Source organism: Pseudophryne corroboree, chromosome 1 (assembly GCF_028390025.1).
Source record: "Pseudophryne corroboree isolate aPseCor3 chromosome 1, aPseCor3.hap2, whole genome shotgun sequence".
Lineage (NCBI taxonomy): Eukaryota > Metazoa > Chordata > Amphibia > Anura > Myobatrachidae > Pseudophryne > Pseudophryne corroboree.
This window is the reverse complement of record NC_086444.1, coordinates 634,200,954-634,221,753: the sequence shown is the minus strand read 5'-3', so window position 1 is coordinate 634,221,753 and position 20,800 is coordinate 634,200,954. Positions and strand designations below refer to the sequence as shown.

The following is a 20,800-nucleotide window of genomic DNA, read 5'->3' as shown; positions in this document are numbered from 1 at the left end:
TTGCAATCACTGCTCTGAGTGACTCAATTTTGAATTTGAACCTCTGTATGTAAGTGTTCAAAGATTTTAGATTTTAGATTTTAAAATCTGTCTCACCGAGCCGTCTGGCTTCGGTACCACAATAGTGTGGAATAATACCCAGTTCCCTGTTGCAGGAGGGGTACCTTAATTATCACCTGCTGGGAATACAGCTTGTGAATGGCTTCCAAAACTGTCTCCCTGTCAGCGGGAGACGTCGGTAAAACAGACTTTTGGAAACGGCGAGGGGAATACGTCTCGAATTCCAATTTGTACCCCTGAAATATTACCTGAAGGATCCAGGGGTCTACTTGCGAGTGAGCCCACTGCGCACTGAAATTCATTGAGAACGGGCCCCCACCGTGCCTGAACTTGTAAAGCCCTAGCGTCATACTGAGAGCTTGGCAGAGGCGGAAAAGGGTTTCTGTTCCTGGGAACTGGCTGATCTCTGCAGCCATTTTCCTCTCCCTCTGTCACGAGCAGAAAAGAGGAACCCTTTTGTCCGCTTGCCAACCAGGACTGCGCCTGATAATACGGAGTCTTATTTTGAGAGGCGACCTGGGGTACATCCCCTTTTTTTTTTTTTTTTTTAAGGCAATACTTCCAAATGCCGTTTGGAATCCGCATCACCTGACCACTTTACTGGTATAATTGGACAACGCACTTATACTTGATGCCAGTCGGCAAATATTCCGCTGTGCATCATGCATATATAGAAATGCATCTTTTAATTGCTCTATAGGCAATAATATACTGTCCTTATCTAGGATATCAAATTTCCAGTCAGGGAATCCGACCACGCCAACCCAGCACTGCACATCCAGGCTGAGGCGATTGCTGGTCGCAGTATAACACCAGTATGTGTGTAAATACATTTTAGGATACCCTCCTGCTTTCTATCAGCAGGATCCTTAAGGGCGGCCATCTCCAGAGAGGGTAGAGCCCTTGTTCTTACAAGCGTGTGAGCGCCTTATCCCCCCTAGGGGGTGTTTCCCAACGCACCCTAACCTCTGGCGGGAAAAGGTATACTGCCAATAACTCTTTAGAAATTATCAATTGTTATCGGGGGGAAACCCACGCATCATCACACACCTCATTTTATTTCTCAGATTCAGGAAAACTACAGGAAGTTTTTCCTCACCAAACATAATACCCCTTTTTTTGGTGGTATTTATATTATCAGAAGAGTGTAAACCTTTTCCATTGCCTCAATCATGCAATGTGTGGCCCTATTGGAAATCACGGTTGTCTCTTCACCGTCGACACAGGAGTCAGTATCCGTGTCGGCGTCTGTATCTGAGGTAACGGGCGCTTTAGAGCCCCTGTATGAGACGTCTGGACATGCACAAGCTGAGTAGCCGGCTGTCTCATGTCAACCACTGTCTTTTATACAAAGCTGACACTGTCACGCAATTTCAACAGTACATCCACTCAGGTGTCGACCCCCCAGGGGGTGACAACACTATTACAGACACTCTACTCCGTCTCCTCATCATTTTTCTCCTCATACATGTCGACACAAACGTACCGACACACAGCACACACACAGGGAATGCTCTGATAGAGGACAGGACCCCACTAGCCCTTTGGGGAGACAGAGGGAGAGTTTGCCAGCACACACCAGAGCGCTATATATATACAGGGATAACCTTATATAAGTGTTTTTCCCTTTATAGCTGCTGTATTGTTTATACTGCGCCTAATTTGTGCCCCCCTCTTTTTTAACCCCTTTCTGTAGTGTAGTGACTGCAGGGGAGAGCCAGGGAGCTTCCCTCCAACTGAGCTGTGAGGGAAAATGGCGCCAGTGTGCTGAGGAGATAAGGACGCCGAGAAAGGGGCGGAGCCTATCATCCGTTTTCTTGTATGTTTTGGCAGGGGTTAAATGCATCCATATAGCCCAGGAGTTTATATGTGATGCATTTATTTTAGCCATAAAAGGTTTTCTATCGATTTATTGCGTCTCAGGGCGCTGCCCCCCCAGCGCCCTGCACCCTCAGTGACCGGAGTGTGAAGTGTGCTGAGAGCAATGGCTGAAATTATCTGAAGACAGGAAAGTCTTCTGCCGCCGATTTTTCCGGACCTCTTCGCTCTTCTGGCTCTGTAAGGGGGCCGGCGGCGCGGCTCCGGTGACCCATCCAGGCTGAACCTGTGATCGTCCCTCTGGAGCTAATGTCCAGTAGCCTAAGAAGCCCAATCCACTCTGCACGCAGGTGAGTTCGCTTCTTCTCCCCTTAGTCCCTCGATGCAGTGAGCCTGTTGCCAGCAGGTCTCACTGAAAATAATAAACCTAAACTAAAACTTTCACAAAGAGCTCAGGAGAGCCCCTAGTGTGCACCCTTCTCGTCGGGCACAGAAAATCTAACTGAGGCTTGGAGGAGGGTCATAGGGGGAGGAGCCAGTGCACACCAGGTGATCCTAAAGCTTTCTTTAGATGTGCCCTGTCTCCTGCGGAGCCGCTATTCCCCATGGTCCTTACGGAGTTCCCAGCATCCACTAGGACGTCAGAGAAAAGTTATTAGAGATATACTATGGGGTCGATTCAATTCGGCAACTTATGAATAGCGCCGGGAATTAGCTCCCGACGCTATTCAATTCAGCTGCTAGTTACCCGCAATTGTCGGGAATTCTTCTCTCATCCCCGGGGGATGAGAGAAAAAACCCGACAAAAGTGCTGCCTCGCGGCCGGCGCGAGGCTGATTCTGTCGGGAATCAGCCTCGCGTCGGGGAGTTAAGTTGGAGAATGCCCGTTCTCCCGACAATTCAACCTGTTTAGTCGGCGAGAACGGGACATCGCCGACTTAACTGGAGCTGAATTGAATAGCGTCGGGAGCTAATTCCCGGCGCTATTCATAAGTTGCCGAATTGAATCGACCCCTATTTCTCCTCCGTAAATAAGTATGAGCTCCCCACATGCAAGTGCCATTCTATGCCAAGTTCACTCATATACCAATTATACTTTCATATTCCATAAAGCACTCCCCACATGCAAGTCTCAGAAGCTATTTTCACTTCTAAAAACACAACCAGTACTCCCGTACATACCCATCTGTGTCCCTCTTGATGTAGAGTCCTGTTCACAAGAGTAAGCAGCAGAAACACAATACAGTTTGTAACACCAGAGAGCACTATTAGTGGCCCTACAGACGATTTCACTGAATGATATGAACGTCCTCGTTCATCAATGAGCGAGAACTCGTTCATATTGTTCAGTGTGTAGGCACCGCCGATGAACGATGCGCGGCCCCGCGCTCATTCATCATTGGTGCCGGGTCGCTTATGCATCCAGGCCAATATTGGTCTTCTGGCAGCTCGGCGACGGGTCGCCAAGTGTGTAGGGCCCATCAGTTACTGCCAGAACTTCAAGCCAGTGGATAGCGCAGTGGCTTACACAAATGTCACCATACAACGTGCTGATGCTGGTTAGCATGCCCCCATTCCCGCCACATGGTGAAAACAGAGTGGGTGCCAACAATGTGATGGCAGCCATGCATTTACGTGGAGTGTTTCTGGTCACCAGTATGCCTCCCCCCACCCACATCACCTTGGTGACCACCAGACTTGTAAAATATTATCTAAAGAAACTGAAAGAAATTGCTTGTGTTCCCCCCCCCCCCCCCCCCTGGACTTTCTTTACATGCAAAGTAACATAACTTACGGATGTGAAATGTTTTCTATGTGGTTTGTGGCATGTGATGTATCTTGCATGACAAATACTAACCTTATACATTAGAACTTCACATAATTAAAGCCACGTGTAGTCTCAAAAGCCCAGTCATTTAAGAATGGACCTGCAATGCGCCTTTCTGTGCACAATTGCTAGAACTTGGTTGCTTAGAGCAAATGTCAAGGTGCACAGACCACTTCAGTATCCCGCTAGTCCATGCAAACATTATGCACCACAGAAGACTTTTACCCTTACAATTTTGTAGCAATGATGTACGAATGACCCATGGGGTGGGGATTCAATTGTTGCACTGTTTGGCCGCAAATACCACAGACATCCATTATTTCTGCTCACTCCCTTCTGAGAGGGCAGACAGAAAATAAGATTTTACTTACCGATAAATCTATTTCTCATAGTCCGTAGTGGATGCTGGGGACTCCGTCAGGACCATGGGGAATAGCGGCTCCGCAGGAGACAGGGCACAAAAGCAAGCTTTTAGGATCACATGGTGTGTACTGGCTCCTCCCCCTATGACCCTCCTCCAAGCCTCAGTTAGGTACTGTGCCCGGACGAGCGTACACAATAAGGAAGGATCTTGAATCCCGGGTAAGACTCATACCAGCCACACCAATCACACCGTACAACTTGTGATTTGAACCCAGTTAACAGTATGATAACAATGAAGTAGCCTCTAAAAAAGATGGCTCACAACAATAATAACCCGATTTTTTGTAACAATAACTATGTACAAGTAATGCAGACAATCCGCACTTGGGATGGGCGCCCAGCATCCACTACGGACTATGAGAAATAGATTTATCGGTAAGTAAAATCTTATTTTCTCTAACGTCCTAGTGGATGCTGGGGACTCCGTCAGGACCATGGGGATTATACCAAAGCTCCCAAACGGGCGGGAGAGTGCGGATGACTCTGCAGCACCGAGTGAGAGAACTCCAGGTCCTCCTCAGCCAGGGTATCAAATTTGTAGAATTTTGCAAACGTGTTTGCCCCTGACCAAGTAGCTGCTCGGCAAAGTTGTAAAGCCGAGACCCCTCGGGCAGCCGCCCAAGATGAGCCCACCTTCCTTGTGGAATGGGCATTTACAGATTTTGGCTGTGGCAGGCCTGCCACAGAATGTGCAAGCTGAATTGTACTACAAATCCAACGAGCAATAGTCTGCTTAGAAGCAGGAGCACCCAGCTTTTTGGGTGCCTACAATATAAACAGCAAGTCAGACTTTCTGACTCCAGCCGTCCTGGAATTATATATATATATATATATATATATATATATATATATATATATATATATATATATATATATATATATATATATATATATATATATATATATATATATATATATATATATATATATATATATATATATATATATATATATTTATTTATTTATTTTCAGGGCCCTGACAACGTCTAGCAACTTGGAGTCCTCCAAGTCCCTAGTAGCCGCAGGCACCACAATAGGTTGTTTCAGGTGAAACGCTGACACCACCTTAGGAAGAAACTGGGGACGAGTCCGCAGTTCTCCCCTGTCCGAATGGAAAATCAAATATGGGCTTTTGTAAGACAAAGCCGCCAATTTTGACAATCGCCTGGCCGAGGCCAGGGCCAACAGCATGGTCACTTTCCATGTGAGATATTTCAAATCCACAGATTTGAGTGGTTCAAACCAATATGATTTGAGGAATCCCAACACTACGTTGAGATCCCACGGTGCCACTGGAGGCACACAAGGGCTGTATATGCAATACTCCCTTGACAAACGTCTGGACTTCAGGAACTGAAGCCAATTCTTTCTGGAAGAAAATCTATAGGGCCGAAATTTGAACCTTAATGGACCCCAATTTGAGGCTCATAGACACTCCTGTTTTCAGGAAGTGCAGAAATCGACCTAGTTGAAATTTTTTCGTGGGGCCTTCCTGACCTCACCCACGCAACATTTTTACCACATGTGGTGATAACGTTGTGCGGTCACCTCCTTCCTGGCTTTGACCAGGGTAGGTATGACCTCTTCCGGAATGCCTTTTCCCTTAGGATCCGGCGTTCAAACCGCCATGCCGTCAAACGCAGTCGCGGTAAGTCTTGGAACAGACAAGGTCCCTGCTGGAGCAGGTCCTTTCTTAAAGGCCGATGCCACGGTTCCTCTTGGAACAGACATGGTACTTGCTGAAAGCAAATCCCTTCTTAGCTCCCGAGGCCATTAGTCCTCTGTGAGCATCTCTTGAAGTTCCGGTTACCAAGTCCCTCTTGGCCAATCCGGAGCCACGAGTATAGTTCTTACTCCTCTATGTCTTATAATTCTCAATACCTTGGTTATGAGAAGCAGAGGAGGGAACACATACACCGACTGTTACACCCACTGTGTTACCAGGACGTCCACAGCTATCGCCTGAAGGTCTCGTGACCTGGCGCAATACCTGTCCCATTTTTTGTTCGGGCGGGACGCCATCATGTCCACCTTTGGTCTTTCCCAGCGGTTCACAATCATGCGGAAAACTTCCCGATGAAGTTCCCACTCTCCCGGGTGGAGGTCGTGCCTGCTGAGGAAGTCTGCTTCCCAGTCGTCCACTCCCGGAATGAACACTGCTGACAGTGCTATCACATGATTTTCCGCCTAGCGAAAAATCCTTGCAGTTTTGCCACTGCCCTCCTGCTTCTTGTGCCGCCCGTTCTGTTTACGTGGGCGACTGCCGTGATGTTATCCCACTGGATCAATACCGGCTGACCTTGAAGCAGAGGTCTTGCTAAGCTTAGAGCATTATAAATTTGCTCTTAGCTCCAGTATATTTATGTGGAGAGAATTCTCCAGACTTGATCACACTCCTTGTGTGACTGCTCCCCAGCCTCTCAGGCTGGCCTCCGTGGTCACCAGCATCCAATCCTGAATGCCGAATCTGCGGCCCTCTAGAAGATGAGCACTCTGTAATCACCACAGGAGAGACACCCTTGTCCTTGGATATAGGGTTATCCGCTGATGCATCTGAAGATGCGATCCGGACCATTTGTCCAGCAGATCCCACTGAAGAGTTCTTGCGTGAAATCTGCCGAATGGAAGCGCTTCGTAATAAGCCACCATTTTTACCAGGACTCTTGTGCAATGATGCACTGACACTTTTCCTGGTTTTAGGAGGATCCCGATTAGCTCGGATAACTCCCTGGCTTTCTCCTCTGGGAGAAACACCTTTTCCTGGACTGTGTCCAGAATCATCCCTAGGACCAGCAGACGTGTCGTCGGTACAACTGCGGTTTTGGAATATTTAGAATCCACCCGTGCTGTCGTAGAACTACTTGAGATAGTGCTACTCCGACCTCCAACTGTTCTCTGGACCTTGTTCTTATTAGGAGGTCGTCCATTTTCTTTGAAGACGAATCCTCCTTTCGGTCATTACCTTGGTAAGGACCCGGGGTGCCTTGGACAAACCAACGGCATCGTCTTGAAACTGATAGTGACAGTTCTGTACCACGAACCTGAGGTACCCTTGGTGAGAAAAGGCAAATTTTGGGACATGGAGGTAAGCATCCCTGATGTCCCGGGACACCATATAGTCCCCTTGTTCTTTGCTATCACTGCTCTGAGTGACTCCATCTGGATTTGAACCCTTGCAAGTGTTCAAATTTTTCAGATTTAGAATAGGTCTCACCTAGCCTTCAGTACCACCATATAGTGTGGAGTAATACCCCTTTCCTTGTTGTCGGAGGGGTAATTTTATTATCACCTGCTGGGAATACAGCTTGTGAATTGTTTTCAATACTGCCTCCCTGTCGGAGGGAGACATTGGTACAGCAGACTACAGGAACCTGCGAGGGGGGAAACCTCTCGACATTCCAATCTGTACCCCTTGGATACTACTTGTAGGATCCAGGGGTCCTGTACGGTCCCAGCGTCATGCTGAGAACTTGGTAGAAGCGGTGGAGGGCTTCTGTTCCTGGGAATGGGCTGCCTGCTGCAGTCTTCTTCCCATTTCCTCTATCCCTGGGCAGATATGACTCTTATAGGGACGAAAGGACTGAGGCTGAAAAGACGGTGTCTTTTTCTGCAGAGATGTGACTTAGGGTAAAAAACGGTGGATTTTCCAGCAGTTGCCCTGGCCACCAGGTCCCATGGACCGACCCCAAATAACTCCTCCCCTTTATACGGCAATACATCTTTGTGCCGTTTGGAATCTGCATCACCTGACCACTGTCGTGTCCATAAACATCTTCTGGCAGATATGGACATCGCATTTACTCTTGATGCCAGAGTGCAAATATCCCTCTGCGCATCTCGCATATATAGAAATGCATCCTTTAAATGCTCTATAGTCAATAAAATACTGTCCCTGTCAAAGGTATCAATATTTTTAGTCAGGGAATCCGACCAAGCCACCTCAGCTCTGCACATCCAGGCTGAGGCGATCGCTGGTCGCAGTATAACACCAGCATGTGTGTGTATACTTTTTAGGATATTTTTCAGCCTCCTATCAGCTGGCTCCTTAAGTACGGCCCTATCCGTAGATGGTACCGCCACTTGTTCTGATAAGCGTGTGAGCGCCTTATCCACCCTGAGGGGTGTTTCCCACCGCGCCTTAACTTCTGGCGGGAAAGGGTATACCGCCAATAATTTTCTATCGGGGGAAACCCACGCATCATCACACACTTCATTTAATTTATCTGATTCAGGAAAAACTACAGGTAGTTTTTTCACCTCACACATAATACCCTTTTTTGTGGTACTTGGAGTATCAGAAATATGTAACACCTCCTTCATTGCCCTTAACGTGTGGCCCTAAAAGAAAATACGTTTGTTTCTTCACCGTCGACACTGAAATCAGTGTCCGTGTCTGGGTCTGTGTCGACCGACTGAGGTAAATGGGCATTTTACAGCCCCTGACGGTGTTTGAGACGCCTGGACAGATACTAATTTGTTCGCCGGCCCTCTCATGTCGTCAACCGGCTTGCAGCGTGTTGACATTGTCACGTAATTTCCATAAATAAGCCATCCATTCCGGTGTCGACTCCCTAGAGAGTGACATCACCATTACAGGCAATTTGCTCCGCCTCCTCACCAATATTTTCCTCATACATGTCGACACACACGTACCGACATACAGCACACACATAGGGAATGCTCTGATAGAGGACAGGACCCACTAGCCCTTTGGGGAGACAGAGGGAGAGTTTGCCAGCACACACCAAAACGCTATAATTATCCAGGGACAACCTTTATATAAGTGTTCCTTTTATAGCATTTTAATATATATACATATCGCCAAATCAGTGCCCCCCCTCTCTGTTTTAACCCTGTTTCTGTAGTGCAGTGCAGGGGAGATCATGGGAGCCTTCCCACCAGCCTTTCTGTGAGGGAAAATGGCGCTGTGTGCAGAGGAGAATAGGCCCCGCCCCCTTTTCGGCGGGCTTCTTCTCCGGAGTTTTAGATATCTGGCAGGGGTTAAATACATCCATATAGCCTCAAGGGCTATATGTGATGTATTTTTCGCCATACAGGTATTATACATTGCTGCCCAGGGCGCCCCCCCCCAGCGCCCTGCACCCTCCGTGACCGCTGTGTGAAGTGTGCTGACAACAATGGCGCACAGCTGCAGTGCTGTGCGCTACCTGATGAAGACTGAGAGTCTTCTGCCGCCTGGTTCCGGACCTCTTCATCTTCAGCATCTGCAAGGGGGGTCGGCGGCGCGGCTCCGGGACGAACCCCAGGGCGAGCCCTGTGTTCCGACTCCCTCTGGAGCTATGTCCAGTAGCCTAAGAATCCAATCCATCCTGCACGCAGGTGAGTTGAAAATCTCTCCCCTAAGTCCCTCGATGCAGTGAGCCTGTTGCCAGCAGGACTCACTGAAAATAAAGAACCTAAAAACTTTTTCTAAGCAACTCTTTAAGAGAGCCACCTAGATTGCACCCTTCTCGGCCGGGCACAAAAACCTAACAGAGGCTTGGAGGAGGGTCATAGGGGGAGGAGCCAGTACACACCATGTGATCCTAAAAGCTTGCTTTTGTGCCCTGTCTCCTGCGGAGCCGCTATTCCCCATGGTCCTGACGGAGTCCCCAGCATCCACTAGGACGTTAGAGAAATTAACAAGTCAGGCTTTTCACACATTTTCCCTGACGTTTTATGAGGCTAAACCCTGTCTATTGGCCGTAACCAGCACCGGAATTAGTGTTACATATCGCCCCATGCAAGGTGAAGAGCGCTATGGTGGTGCAAAAGGGCACACTAAAACAATTATAAGTGATATGGGGTTTTTTTTTGTAAACCTACATTCAAAATTAAACTTACTGGGCAAAATTTTAATCTCTACTGCAACATTGCTACTTTTATCTCATATCCCCATAGGTGTGCGCAGTAAAATGAGTGATGCTGGTTTACTGTAAGCACCAGCAATGTGATTATCAATATTGCTCTGAACTAAATATGCAGCTTAGGAAGACTTAAAGCCATAACGCCTCGTGTTGCGTCATTTATCAAAAAAATTATATGCATATTTGGGGACCCTATAATGAAACCCAAGTCTCACCAGTATGCATGGAAATACGCCTATTTTTATTGGTCACTGAAACTGAAAATAAGGAAACAACGCTGGCTCAAGAGAGACAATCTGCACCAGCACTAGCGTACTGGGCTTTTGGGATGTTCTTGGCTAAATTACATAGGGAAACAATTTCTGTACATCTTGACTCCAAAGTGTGTGCATAAACCCCCCCCCACACACACACACAAAAAAAAGTCTTAAAACCAAAAAAGTTTCCACCTGCTGTTTTATGCTCGTAACAGTTTTATACCAAATACATTTTCATAAGTGTGTATAGATAATTTCAATGGCTACATTCACACAAATGGCCAAATACTCTGGGGGAAAAAAGCAAATGTTGGTTCAGCATTCCTAGGCAACTACTACTAAAAATGAAACATGCATTATCAAATGATTCTTCATTGGAATGGTCCATTACCATGCAGCCTCCTTAGTTAAGAAACCAGTCCTCACTTCATATTTATTTTTACTTTGTTATCCATTTCTAACCTACCTAAAGCACTGCTGATTAATACACAAAATGATACACCTATTTCTCATGCTGGGAGAGGATCCTATGACTACACCACCTGTTCCATTTAGTATTGCTTTCTCACATCACCCACACTTCTTATGTGCAAGCTGCAGAATGGTGATCACATTACTTAACAGTTCACCACTCTTAATGTTTATGTTGCATTCTACTGGAAGAACAAAAAAAAAAAATTGTAGAGCAGGTTTCTGTAAATCCCAGTTGACATATTGTCATAGCGACCAGATAAAAAAGGGTGTACTCCAGCAACCAGAATGTGTCACCCCCTTCACATGGAGCCTTCCACTCAGTACATGGCAACCTACACTTAACTGCAATGGACAGAAACATCTATAATCTGTCCACAGCATGTATAACTTGCACTAACAGCGTTTCAGAACCCTGTGCCATTATTGCAAACCCACAATACGACCTCCCACCAAAAAAAAGTGACCTCATAGAATGGTTTATGGTTTCAGCATGCCAAGTGTGCCTCTTGTAGCATTAATCCTACAACCAAAATAGTTTTTGGACAGTATCAACTGCTATAGCTCACCCATGGCTTAAAATCTATAAATCATTATGTATAAAAGGTAGGAGATAAAAGATTAGTATTTTGCCACAAGGTAACACACAATTGGACTAGGTGCGATTAGGTTTAGTGTTAGCCACTGAGGGGAGGGTTCGATTAAGGGCCAAGGTTAAAATACTCACCAGCATCCATCATGATTTTGACGTTGAAATGCCGCTCTCGGCATTCTGACGATGGTGATTAGAACCACCGGGATATCAATACCATCCCTATCAGACAATAAAAACCTACAAAAGGTAATAACCTCAATATGTCCCTCCCCAATGACATTACTTGCATTACGTACTGAATATACCATGTTGAACATAACCACGCCAAGTAATGTCACCCCACAGACGTCAGACAGAAGACAGAGGTATTTAGTATTGTGAATATTGTAAATAAGAATTTACTTACCGATAATTCTATATCTCGGAGTCCGTAGTGGATGCTGGGGTTCCTGAAAGGACCATGGGGAATAGCGGCTCCGCAGGAGACAGGGCACAAAAAGTAAAGCTTTAGGATCAGGTGGTGTGCACTGGCTCCTCCCCCTATGACCCTCCTCCAAGCCAGTTAGGTACTGTGCCCGGACGAGCGTACACAATAAGGGAGGAATTTTGAATCCCGGGTAAGACTCATACCAGCCACACCAATCACACCGTACAACTTGTGATCTAAACCCAGTTAACAGTATGATAACAGCGGAGCCTCTGAAAAGATGGCTCACAACAATAATAACCCGATTTTTGTAACTATGTACAAGTAATGCAGATAATCCGCACTTGGGATGGGCGCCCAGCATCCACTACGGACTCCGAGAAATAGAATTATCGGTAAGTAAATTCTTATTTTCTCTATCGTCCTAGTGGATGCTGGGGTTCCTGAAAGGACCATGGGGATTATACCAAAGCTCCCAAACGGGCGGGAGAGTGCGGATGACTCTGCAGCACCGAATGAGAGAACTCCAGGTCCTCTTTTGCCAGGATATCAAATTTGTAGAATTTTACAAACGTGTTCTCCCCTGACCACGTAGCTGCTCGGCAGAGTTGTAATGCCGAGACCTCTCGGGCAGCCGCCCAAGATGAGCCCACCTTCCTTGTGGAATGGGCCTTAACCGATTTAGACTGTGGCAGGCCTGCCTCAGAATGTGCAAGTTGAATTGTGTTACAAATCCAACGAGCAATCGACTGCTTAGAAGCAGGCGCACCCAACTTGTTGGGTGCATACAGTATAAACAGCGAGTCAGATTTTCTGACTCCAGCTGTCCTGGAACATATTTTCAGGGCCCTGACAACTTCTAGCAACTTGGAGTCCTCCAAGTCCCTAGTAGGTGCAAGGCACCACAATAAGCTGGTTCAGGTGAAACACTGACACCACCTTAGGGAGAGAACTGGGGACGAGTCCGCAGCTCTGCCCTGTCCGAATGGACAAACAGATATGGGCGTTTTTGAGAAAAAACCACCAATTTGACACTCGCCTGGTCCAGGCCAGGGCCAAGAGCATGGTCACTTTTTATGTGAGATGCTTCAAATCCACATATTTGACTGGTTTTAAACCAATGTGATTTGAGGAATCCCAGAACTACGTTGAGATCCCACAGTGCCACTGGAGGCACAAAAAAGGGGTTTGTATATGCAATACTCCCTTGACAAACTTCTGGACTTCAGGAACTGAAGCCAATTCTTTCTGGAAGAAAATTTACAGGGCCGAATTTGAACCTTAATGGCCCATAGACACTCCTGTTTGCAGGAAATGCAGGAAACGACCGAGTTGAAATTTCTTTGTGGGGCCTTCCTGGCCTCACACCACGCAACATATTTTCGCCACACGTGGTGATAATGTTGTGCGGTCACCTCCTTTCTGGCTTTGACCAGGGTAGGAATGACCTCTTCCGGAATGCCTTTTTTCCCTTAGGATCCGGCTTTCCATCGCCATGCCGACAAACGCCGCTGCGGTAAGTCTTGGAACAGACATGGTACTTGCTGAAGCAAGTCCCTTCTTAGCGGCAGAGGCCATAAGACCTCTGTAAGCATTTCTTGAAGTTCCGGGTACCAAGTCCTTCTTGGCCAATCCGGAGCCATGAGTATAGTTCTTACTCCTCTACGTCTTATAATTCTCAGCACCTTAGGTATGAGAAGCAGAGGAGGGAACACATACACCGACTGGTACACCCACGGTGTTACCAGAACGTCCACATCTATTGCCTGAGAGTCTCTTGACCTGGCGCAATACCTGTCCCGTTTTTTGTTCAGACGGGACGCCATCATGTCCACCTTTGGTATTTCCCAACGGTTTACAATCATGTGGAAAAAACTTCTCAATGAAGTTTCCACTCTCCCGGGTGGAGGTCGTGCTGAGGAAGTCTGCTTCCCAGTTTCCATTCCCGGGATGAAAAACTGCTGACAGTGTTATCACATGATTTTCCGCCCAGCGAAAAGTCCTTGCAGTTTCTGCCATTGCCCTCCTGCTTCTTGTGTCGCCCTGTCTGTTTACGTGGGCGACTGCCGTGATGTTTTTCCCACTGGATCAATACCGGCTGACCTTGAAGCAGAGGTCTTGCTAAGCTTAGAGCATTATAAATTTACCCTTAGCTCCAGTATATTTATGTGGAGAAAAGTCTCCATACTTGATCACACTCCCTGGAAATTTTTCCCTTGTGTGACTGCTCCCCAGCCTCTCAGGCTGGGCTCCGTGGTTACCAGCATCCAATCCTGAATGCCGAATCTGCGGCCCTCTAGAAGATGAGCACTCTATAACCACCACAGGAGAGACACCCTTGTCCTTGGATATTGGGTTATCCGCTGATGCATCTGAAGATGCGATCCGGACCATTTGTCCAGCAGATCCCACTGAAAAGTTCTTACGTGAAATCTGCCGAATGGAATTGCTTCGTAGGAAGCCACCATTTTTTACCAGGACCCTTGTGCAATGATGCACTGTTTTTAGGAGGTTCCTGACTTGCTCGGATAACTCCCTGGCTTTCTCTTCCGGGAGAAACACCTTTTTCTGGACTGTGTCCAGAATCATCCCTAGGCACAGCAGACGTGTCGTCGGGATCAGCTGCGATTTTGGAATATTTAGAATCCACCCGTGCTGATTGTAGCAGTATCCGAGATAGTGCTACTCCGACCTCCAACTGTTCCCTGGACTATGCCCCTATCAGGAGATCGTCCAAGTAAGGGATAATTAAGACGCCTTTTCTTCGAAGAAGAATCATCAATTCGGCCATTACCTTGGTAAAGACCCCGGGGTGCCGTGGACAATCCAAACGGCAGCGTCTGAAACTGATAGTGACAGTTCTGCACCACGAACCTGAGGTACCCTTAGTGAGAAGGGCAAATTTGGGACATAGAGGTAAGCATCCCTGATGTCCCGGGACACTATATAGTCCCCTTCTTCCTGGTTCGTTATCACTGCTCTGAGTGACTTCATCTTAATTTGAACCTTTGTAAGTGTTCAAAAAATTTTTTTAGAATAAGTCTCATCTAGCCTTCTGGCTTCAGTACCACAATATAGTGTGGAATAATACCCCTTTTCTGTAGTAGGAGGGGTAATTTAATTATCACCTGCTGGGAATACAGCTTGTGAATTTTTTTCCATACTACCTCCTTGTCGGAGGGAGACTTGGTAAAGCAGACTTCAGGAGCCTGCGAAGGGGAAACGTCTCGACATTCCCATCTGTACCCCCGGGATACTACTTGTAGGATCCAGGGGTCCTGTACGGTCTCAGCGCCATGCTGAGAACTTGTCAGACGCGGTGGAACGCTTCTGTTCCTGGGAATGGGCTGCCTGCTGCAGTCTTCTTCCCTTTCCTCTATCCCTGGGCAGATATGATCTTATAGGGACGAGAGGACTGAGGCTGAAAAGACGGTGTCTTTTTCTGCAGAGATGTGACTTAGGGTAAAAAACGGTGGATTTTCCAGCAGTTGCCGTGACCACCAGGTCCGATGGACCAACCCCAAACAAGTCCTCTTCCTTTATACGGCCATACTGTGCCGTTTGGAATCTGCATCACCTGACCACTGTCGTGTCCATAACATCTTCTGGCAGTTATGGACATCGCGTTTATTCATGATGCCAGAGTGCAAATATCCCTCTGTGCATCTCGCATATATAGAAATGCTCTATAGTCAATAAAATACTGTCCCTGTCAAGGGTATCAATATTTTTAGTCAGGGAATCCGACCAAGCCACCCTAGCTCTGCACATCCAGGCTGAGGCGATCGCTGGCCGCAGTATAACACCAGTATGTGTGTATATACTTTTTATTATATTTTTCAGCCTTGTCAGCTGGTCCTTGAGGACGGCCCTATCTATAGACGGTACCGCCACTTGTTTTGATAAGCGTGTGAGCGCCTTATCCACCTTAAGGGGTGTTTCCCAACGCGCCCTAACTTCTGGCGGGAAAGGGTATACCGCCCATAATTTTCTATCGGGGGGAACCCACGCATCATCACACACTTTATTTAATTTATCTGATTCAGGAAAAACTATGGTAGTTTTTTCACATCCCACATAATACCCTCTTTTGTGGTACTTGTAGTATCAGAAATACGTAACACCTCCTTCATTGCCTTTAACGTGTGGCCCTAATAAGGAATACGTTTGTTTATTCACCGTCGACACTGGATTCAGTGTCCCTGTCTGTGTCGACCGACTAAAGTAAACGGGCGTTTTAAAACCCTTGACGGTGTTTTTGAGACGTCTGGACCGTACTAATTGTTTGTCGGCCGTCTCATGTCGTCAACCGACTTTGCAGCGTGTTGACATTATCACGTAATTTCCTAAATAAGCCATCCATTCCGGTGTCGACTCCCTAGAGAGTGACATCACCATTACAGGCAATTGCTCCGCCTCCACGCCAATATCGTCCTCATACATGTCGACACACACGTACCGACACACAGCAGACACACAGGGAATGCTCTATACGAAGACAGGACCCACTAGCCCTTTGGGGAGACAGAGGGAGAGTCTGCCAGCACACACCAAAAAGCGCTATATATGACAGGGATAGCCTTATGATTAAGTGCTCCCTTATAGCTGCTTTTATATTAATATATATATAGCCATTTATTTTGCCCCCCCTCTCTGTTATACCCTGTTTCTGTAGTGCAGTGCAGGGGAGAGACCTGGGAGCCTTCCTGACCAGCGGAGCTGTGACAGAAAATGGCGCCGTGTGCTGAGGAGATAGGCCCCGCCCCTTTTCCGGCGGGCTCGTCTCCCGCTATTTAGTACATTTAGGCAGGGGTAAATATCTCCATATAGCCTCTGGGGCTATATGTGAGGTATTTTTAGCCTTTTTAAAGGTTTTCATTTGCCTCCCAGGGCGCCCCCCCCCAGCGCCCTGCACCCTCAGTGACTGCCGTGTGAAGTGTGCTGAGAGGAAAATGGCGCACAGCTGCAGTGCTGTGCGCTACCTTAAGAAGACTGCAGGAGTCTTCAGCCGCCGATTCTGGACCTCTTCTTGCTTCAGCATCTGTGAGGGGGCCGGCGGCGTGGCTCCGGTGACCATCCAGGCTGTACCTGTGATCGTCCCTCTGGAGCTTCATGTCCAGTAGCCAAGAAGCCAATCCATCCTGCACGCAGGTGAGTTCACTTCTTCTCCCCTCTGTCCCTCGTTGCAGTGATCCTGTTGCCAGCAGGAATCACTGTAAAATAAAAAAACCTAAGCTAAACTCTCTAAGCAGCTCTTTATGAGAGCCACCTAGAATTGCACCCTTCTCGGCCGGGCACAAAATCTAACTGGCTTGGAGGAGGGTCATAGGGGGAGGAGCCAGTGCACACCACCTGATCCTAAAGCTTTACTTTTTGTGCCCTGTCTCCTGCGGAGCCGCTATTCCCCATGGTCCTTTCAGGAACCCCAGCATCCACTAGGACGATAGAGAAAATGGCCAATGTGGTAAAAGGAACAGGTGCATGGACATGCATATATAAACTAATGTCATCTCTCACTCAAGTAGGTGTAGGCAAGGAACGCACCAGTACACATCTGTAGATGTACTGGTGCATAGGGTATATTGACTGACCCTAGGAATGTCCAGACAGGGTGACACTAGTTGCTTTCTCCCTCTTCCTGGACGATTCCACCATACATGCCGCCCATGGTGGAACTAAGAGCCTAGTGGAAACTATTATTGGAAACGTGTGGTACTCAGTATGCCGGCTGTTGGGATCCCGGCACTCAGTATCTGGTATACCGACACCTATTCTCCCTGTTGGGGGTCCACGAACCCCCTGCAGGGAGAATAAATAGCTTAACGCGCCACCGTGCCTGCAGTGTGGCGAGTGCAGCAAGCCTGCAAGGGGCTCATATGCGCTCGCCAAGCTGTCGGTATGTCGGCGCCGGTATGCTGACCGCCGGGATCCCGGCCACCGGCATACCATACTACACCCATTGGAAACATAGTATTGTTGATATTTTATGGTCAACACCACTACAAAATACCGAAAGACAAACAGTGCTTCAAAAGTCATGAAAAAAACCCATTATAAACCTAGATATATGTATATAAACTCAAAGGGAAAATAAGACGACTGCTAAAACACCATACATCAAAACACACTTCGGTCTGTAAAATATAACAGGTGTCAATGAACGCAATTCAACAATTACTTCAAATGTTATGTATTTATACAAATATCTAGCCACCTAATGTACTGCTTAGGGAGCTGTGTCCATCTATTGACAATCATGCCATAACTTATAACAATACACAAATTGCGCAAATTATTTTCTATACACTGTGAAAGTCAGAGCCAACATCAATAGAGGGCAAATGAGAGAGAGAGAGACACAGGAAGGTGCAGGCAGCAGCTCCCCTTGGGCCTGATGCACCTTTCACAGCGGGAAGGACAGAACGGGGAAAAAACACACAGGAGGGACTTTTATTATGACAGCCAGCCCAATCTGCACACAGGGTTAACAGGCGGGGGTGGGGAGGTAGAGACGTTACCCCACCACCGCCGCTGTCTATAGCAGCAATACACCTATAGTGACCACTACGTACAGTACTGCACCTTCACACCCCACGCGGTAAGCAGCGGCCAGAGACCATCACCCACAGCAGCATTAGGTGCGGGGTGTTACCTGCCCCATCCAGGACCGAGCCGTCCAGCGGTGCCGGATGATGCCACGGAGCTCCCCCGCATGTACACGGTGGCGGGGAGAATGTGAAACCCCATCCCCCTAGTCCTGTCCCGAGAGGACACCGGGGACATAATACCCACCCCAGCCCCGGTATAAAGACAAAACTTCTACACACTGGGGAACAGAAGAGAACAGAGCACAGTGAGCGGAGCTCTCCCGGGATATCTCCCACACCTCCCCCAGGGGGCATCTGCTCCCCCAGCACCACCCACTCCTATTAACCCTTACGGTGTGGTGTGGTGTGGTGTGGTGTGGTGTGGTGTGGTGTGGTGTCTCCCCCCCCCCCCCCCCCCCCCAAAAAAAAAAAAATAAGTAAGTAAATGGAACATCACTATAAAAAGGGGGATAGACGTGCGAGCACCCCTTTCCCAACAAGGGACACCCCACAGGGTCACCAGGAGAGCCCCAGCAATTACTGATACTCACGTAGCTAGCAACAACTATCCCTGCCGGGGGTATCACATGGGAAGGGGGGCAGGGGGTACCCCACTTACAAGGCAAAAGAAGCACAAGGGGAGTGGGGAAGGAATGGGGGGCTCCATAAATAATTAGGGACTAATGAATACTCGCCACCCCCTCCCCCACCTACAAGGAGGAGCATCTGACTCATTACATAAAATAATACAACTTTCTGATCTAATCTCCAACAGCTGCACACCCCATGAACCTCCCCTCCATTCCCGAGTGCTCCACTTACAGTATCACCCGGGCGGCGGGCTGGGCCAGGCCGGGGTGAGCCCTCTGTCGCCGGGTCCCTAAACACACGGATCCCCGGTAGTCCTGGCCTCTGCTCACGTTGCCAAATAATGCGCCTCTTACACATGGAGGCTCCAGCCGCGCATGCGTAGCCGGCCCTTTAATCCCCTGTCCCCGAAACAGGGCGAGGGGAGCGGGGCGCCTCACAGGGAGCAGCAGCAGCGGCCGCCACTGTGCGTGTCACTGTCTGTGAGTGTTCCCGGGAAAACATGCGGGAAAGGCTGAGATTGCAGGAGCAGGCTCACTCCACCCACCGGAACATGGCAATACAGGAGACCGGGAGATAGTCTGTATAGTGGGTATGTCTCCTACTCCTACACACATAGCAGACAGGGCAATGGTTACAATGTATAAGTAGAACACATCAGAGAGGGTACAGCTGGGTGTGTGCACGCTATGGAGGGTACACGGTGATGCAGCCGCACTATGTAAATGTTTCATGTTCTAGTGATGGGGCAGAACTATGGTCTTAAGCAAAAAGTGGTATAATTACCGTGGCATCGCTGAGGGACACTTGCCAGTCTATCAACCCAAAAATAATCAGTAGCAACGGGGAGTGGGGGATATTTTCCTTTCAGGTGGAATAGTCATCTGCAGAATTTTACTTCACAGAGTTACTATTAAGTTTGTGGATTTATTTTATTTTTTTCCAAGTTCTGATTCCTACTAGAAACACACTTATACAAATATGGTTTGTCACAGAATGCTACAAAGAAGCTGGAAATGGGGTGGGGGAGGGAGTGTCACTCCATGTAAAGTGACCCACACATCAATCAAAAAGAAGCTATTAGCAGATTCAGCATTTTCTCCCCTGACTTAATGATTCTCCAATCCACCAATATGTGCCCATACATTGCAGATATTAGTGATTTGCAGATCATTTTTATCCAAAGAACTTATCTGCAAATCATGAAAGTGCCCATTTTAATAGCAAAATACTAGTAAAAGGTATATAAAATGGCTGATTACTACCATACAATAGCACTCTATGGCCCCAATGGTTCTGTGAAAGCTAACATGTTTGACAACATAGTTTACTGTCTCAGATCACTTTTTGGTCATAATCAGCAATTGGTGAACCCCATACATATTGTTTTTAAAAAAGGCAATTGTCTAAAAAACACAGAATGTTGATGTCTAGACCCATTAGTCCTAATTTATATACAAGACATCAACATCATTCTGTAGGGATTGTAGGGTCAGGAGCCAATTTACCTAATCGTATATTTTTGTATTTGGTCATGAAATCAGGGTACCTGGAGGAAACGATACAAATACAGGCAGAATATACAAAGTCCACAGGAAAGCTAGGCATACATTACACAATTATCGAGCCGATCTGCCAATAATTGGGTACGCGGCCAAACTTATTGTATAGCGAGTATGAAGGATCGTTTCAGCGAGAATTCTACTAAATCTTGGCCACAGACAAGAGTGATTGAATTTCGAGCTGTCACCCCAAACCAAAAATCTCGGACACTATCTTCCGTATTGAGAAGTGTATGTGCATTCTCAATAATCTGCCCATATTGCCTATGTTTTCCTGTCACTATGTCATCCTTCTTGTGGGCGGACATATGCAGTGT

At 47.4% G+C, this 20,800-nt stretch overlaps 1 protein-coding gene across 3 annotated transcripts in view; it reads right to left on the bottom strand.

Annotated features, from left to right (window-relative positions):
• GATAD2A (GATA zinc finger domain containing 2A) overlaps positions 1-20,800 on the bottom strand; it is a 192,767-nt gene that overhangs the window by 165,840 nt on the left and 6,127 nt on the right. Inside the window, exon 1 of one of the 3 annotated variants that reach the window (XM_063914568.1) lies at positions 19,156-19,391. The exons of 1 other annotated variant lie outside the window; for it this stretch is intronic. In XM_063914568.1, coding sequence (XP_063770638.1) covers positions 19,156-19,281 — 126 coding nt within the window. In that variant the 5' untranslated portion in view covers positions 19,282-19,391. Of the gene's footprint in view, positions 1-18,398; positions 18,547-19,155; positions 19,392-20,800 lie in introns of those variants that run through there. One more of the 3 variants, XM_063914569.1, reaches the window with a different exon arrangement.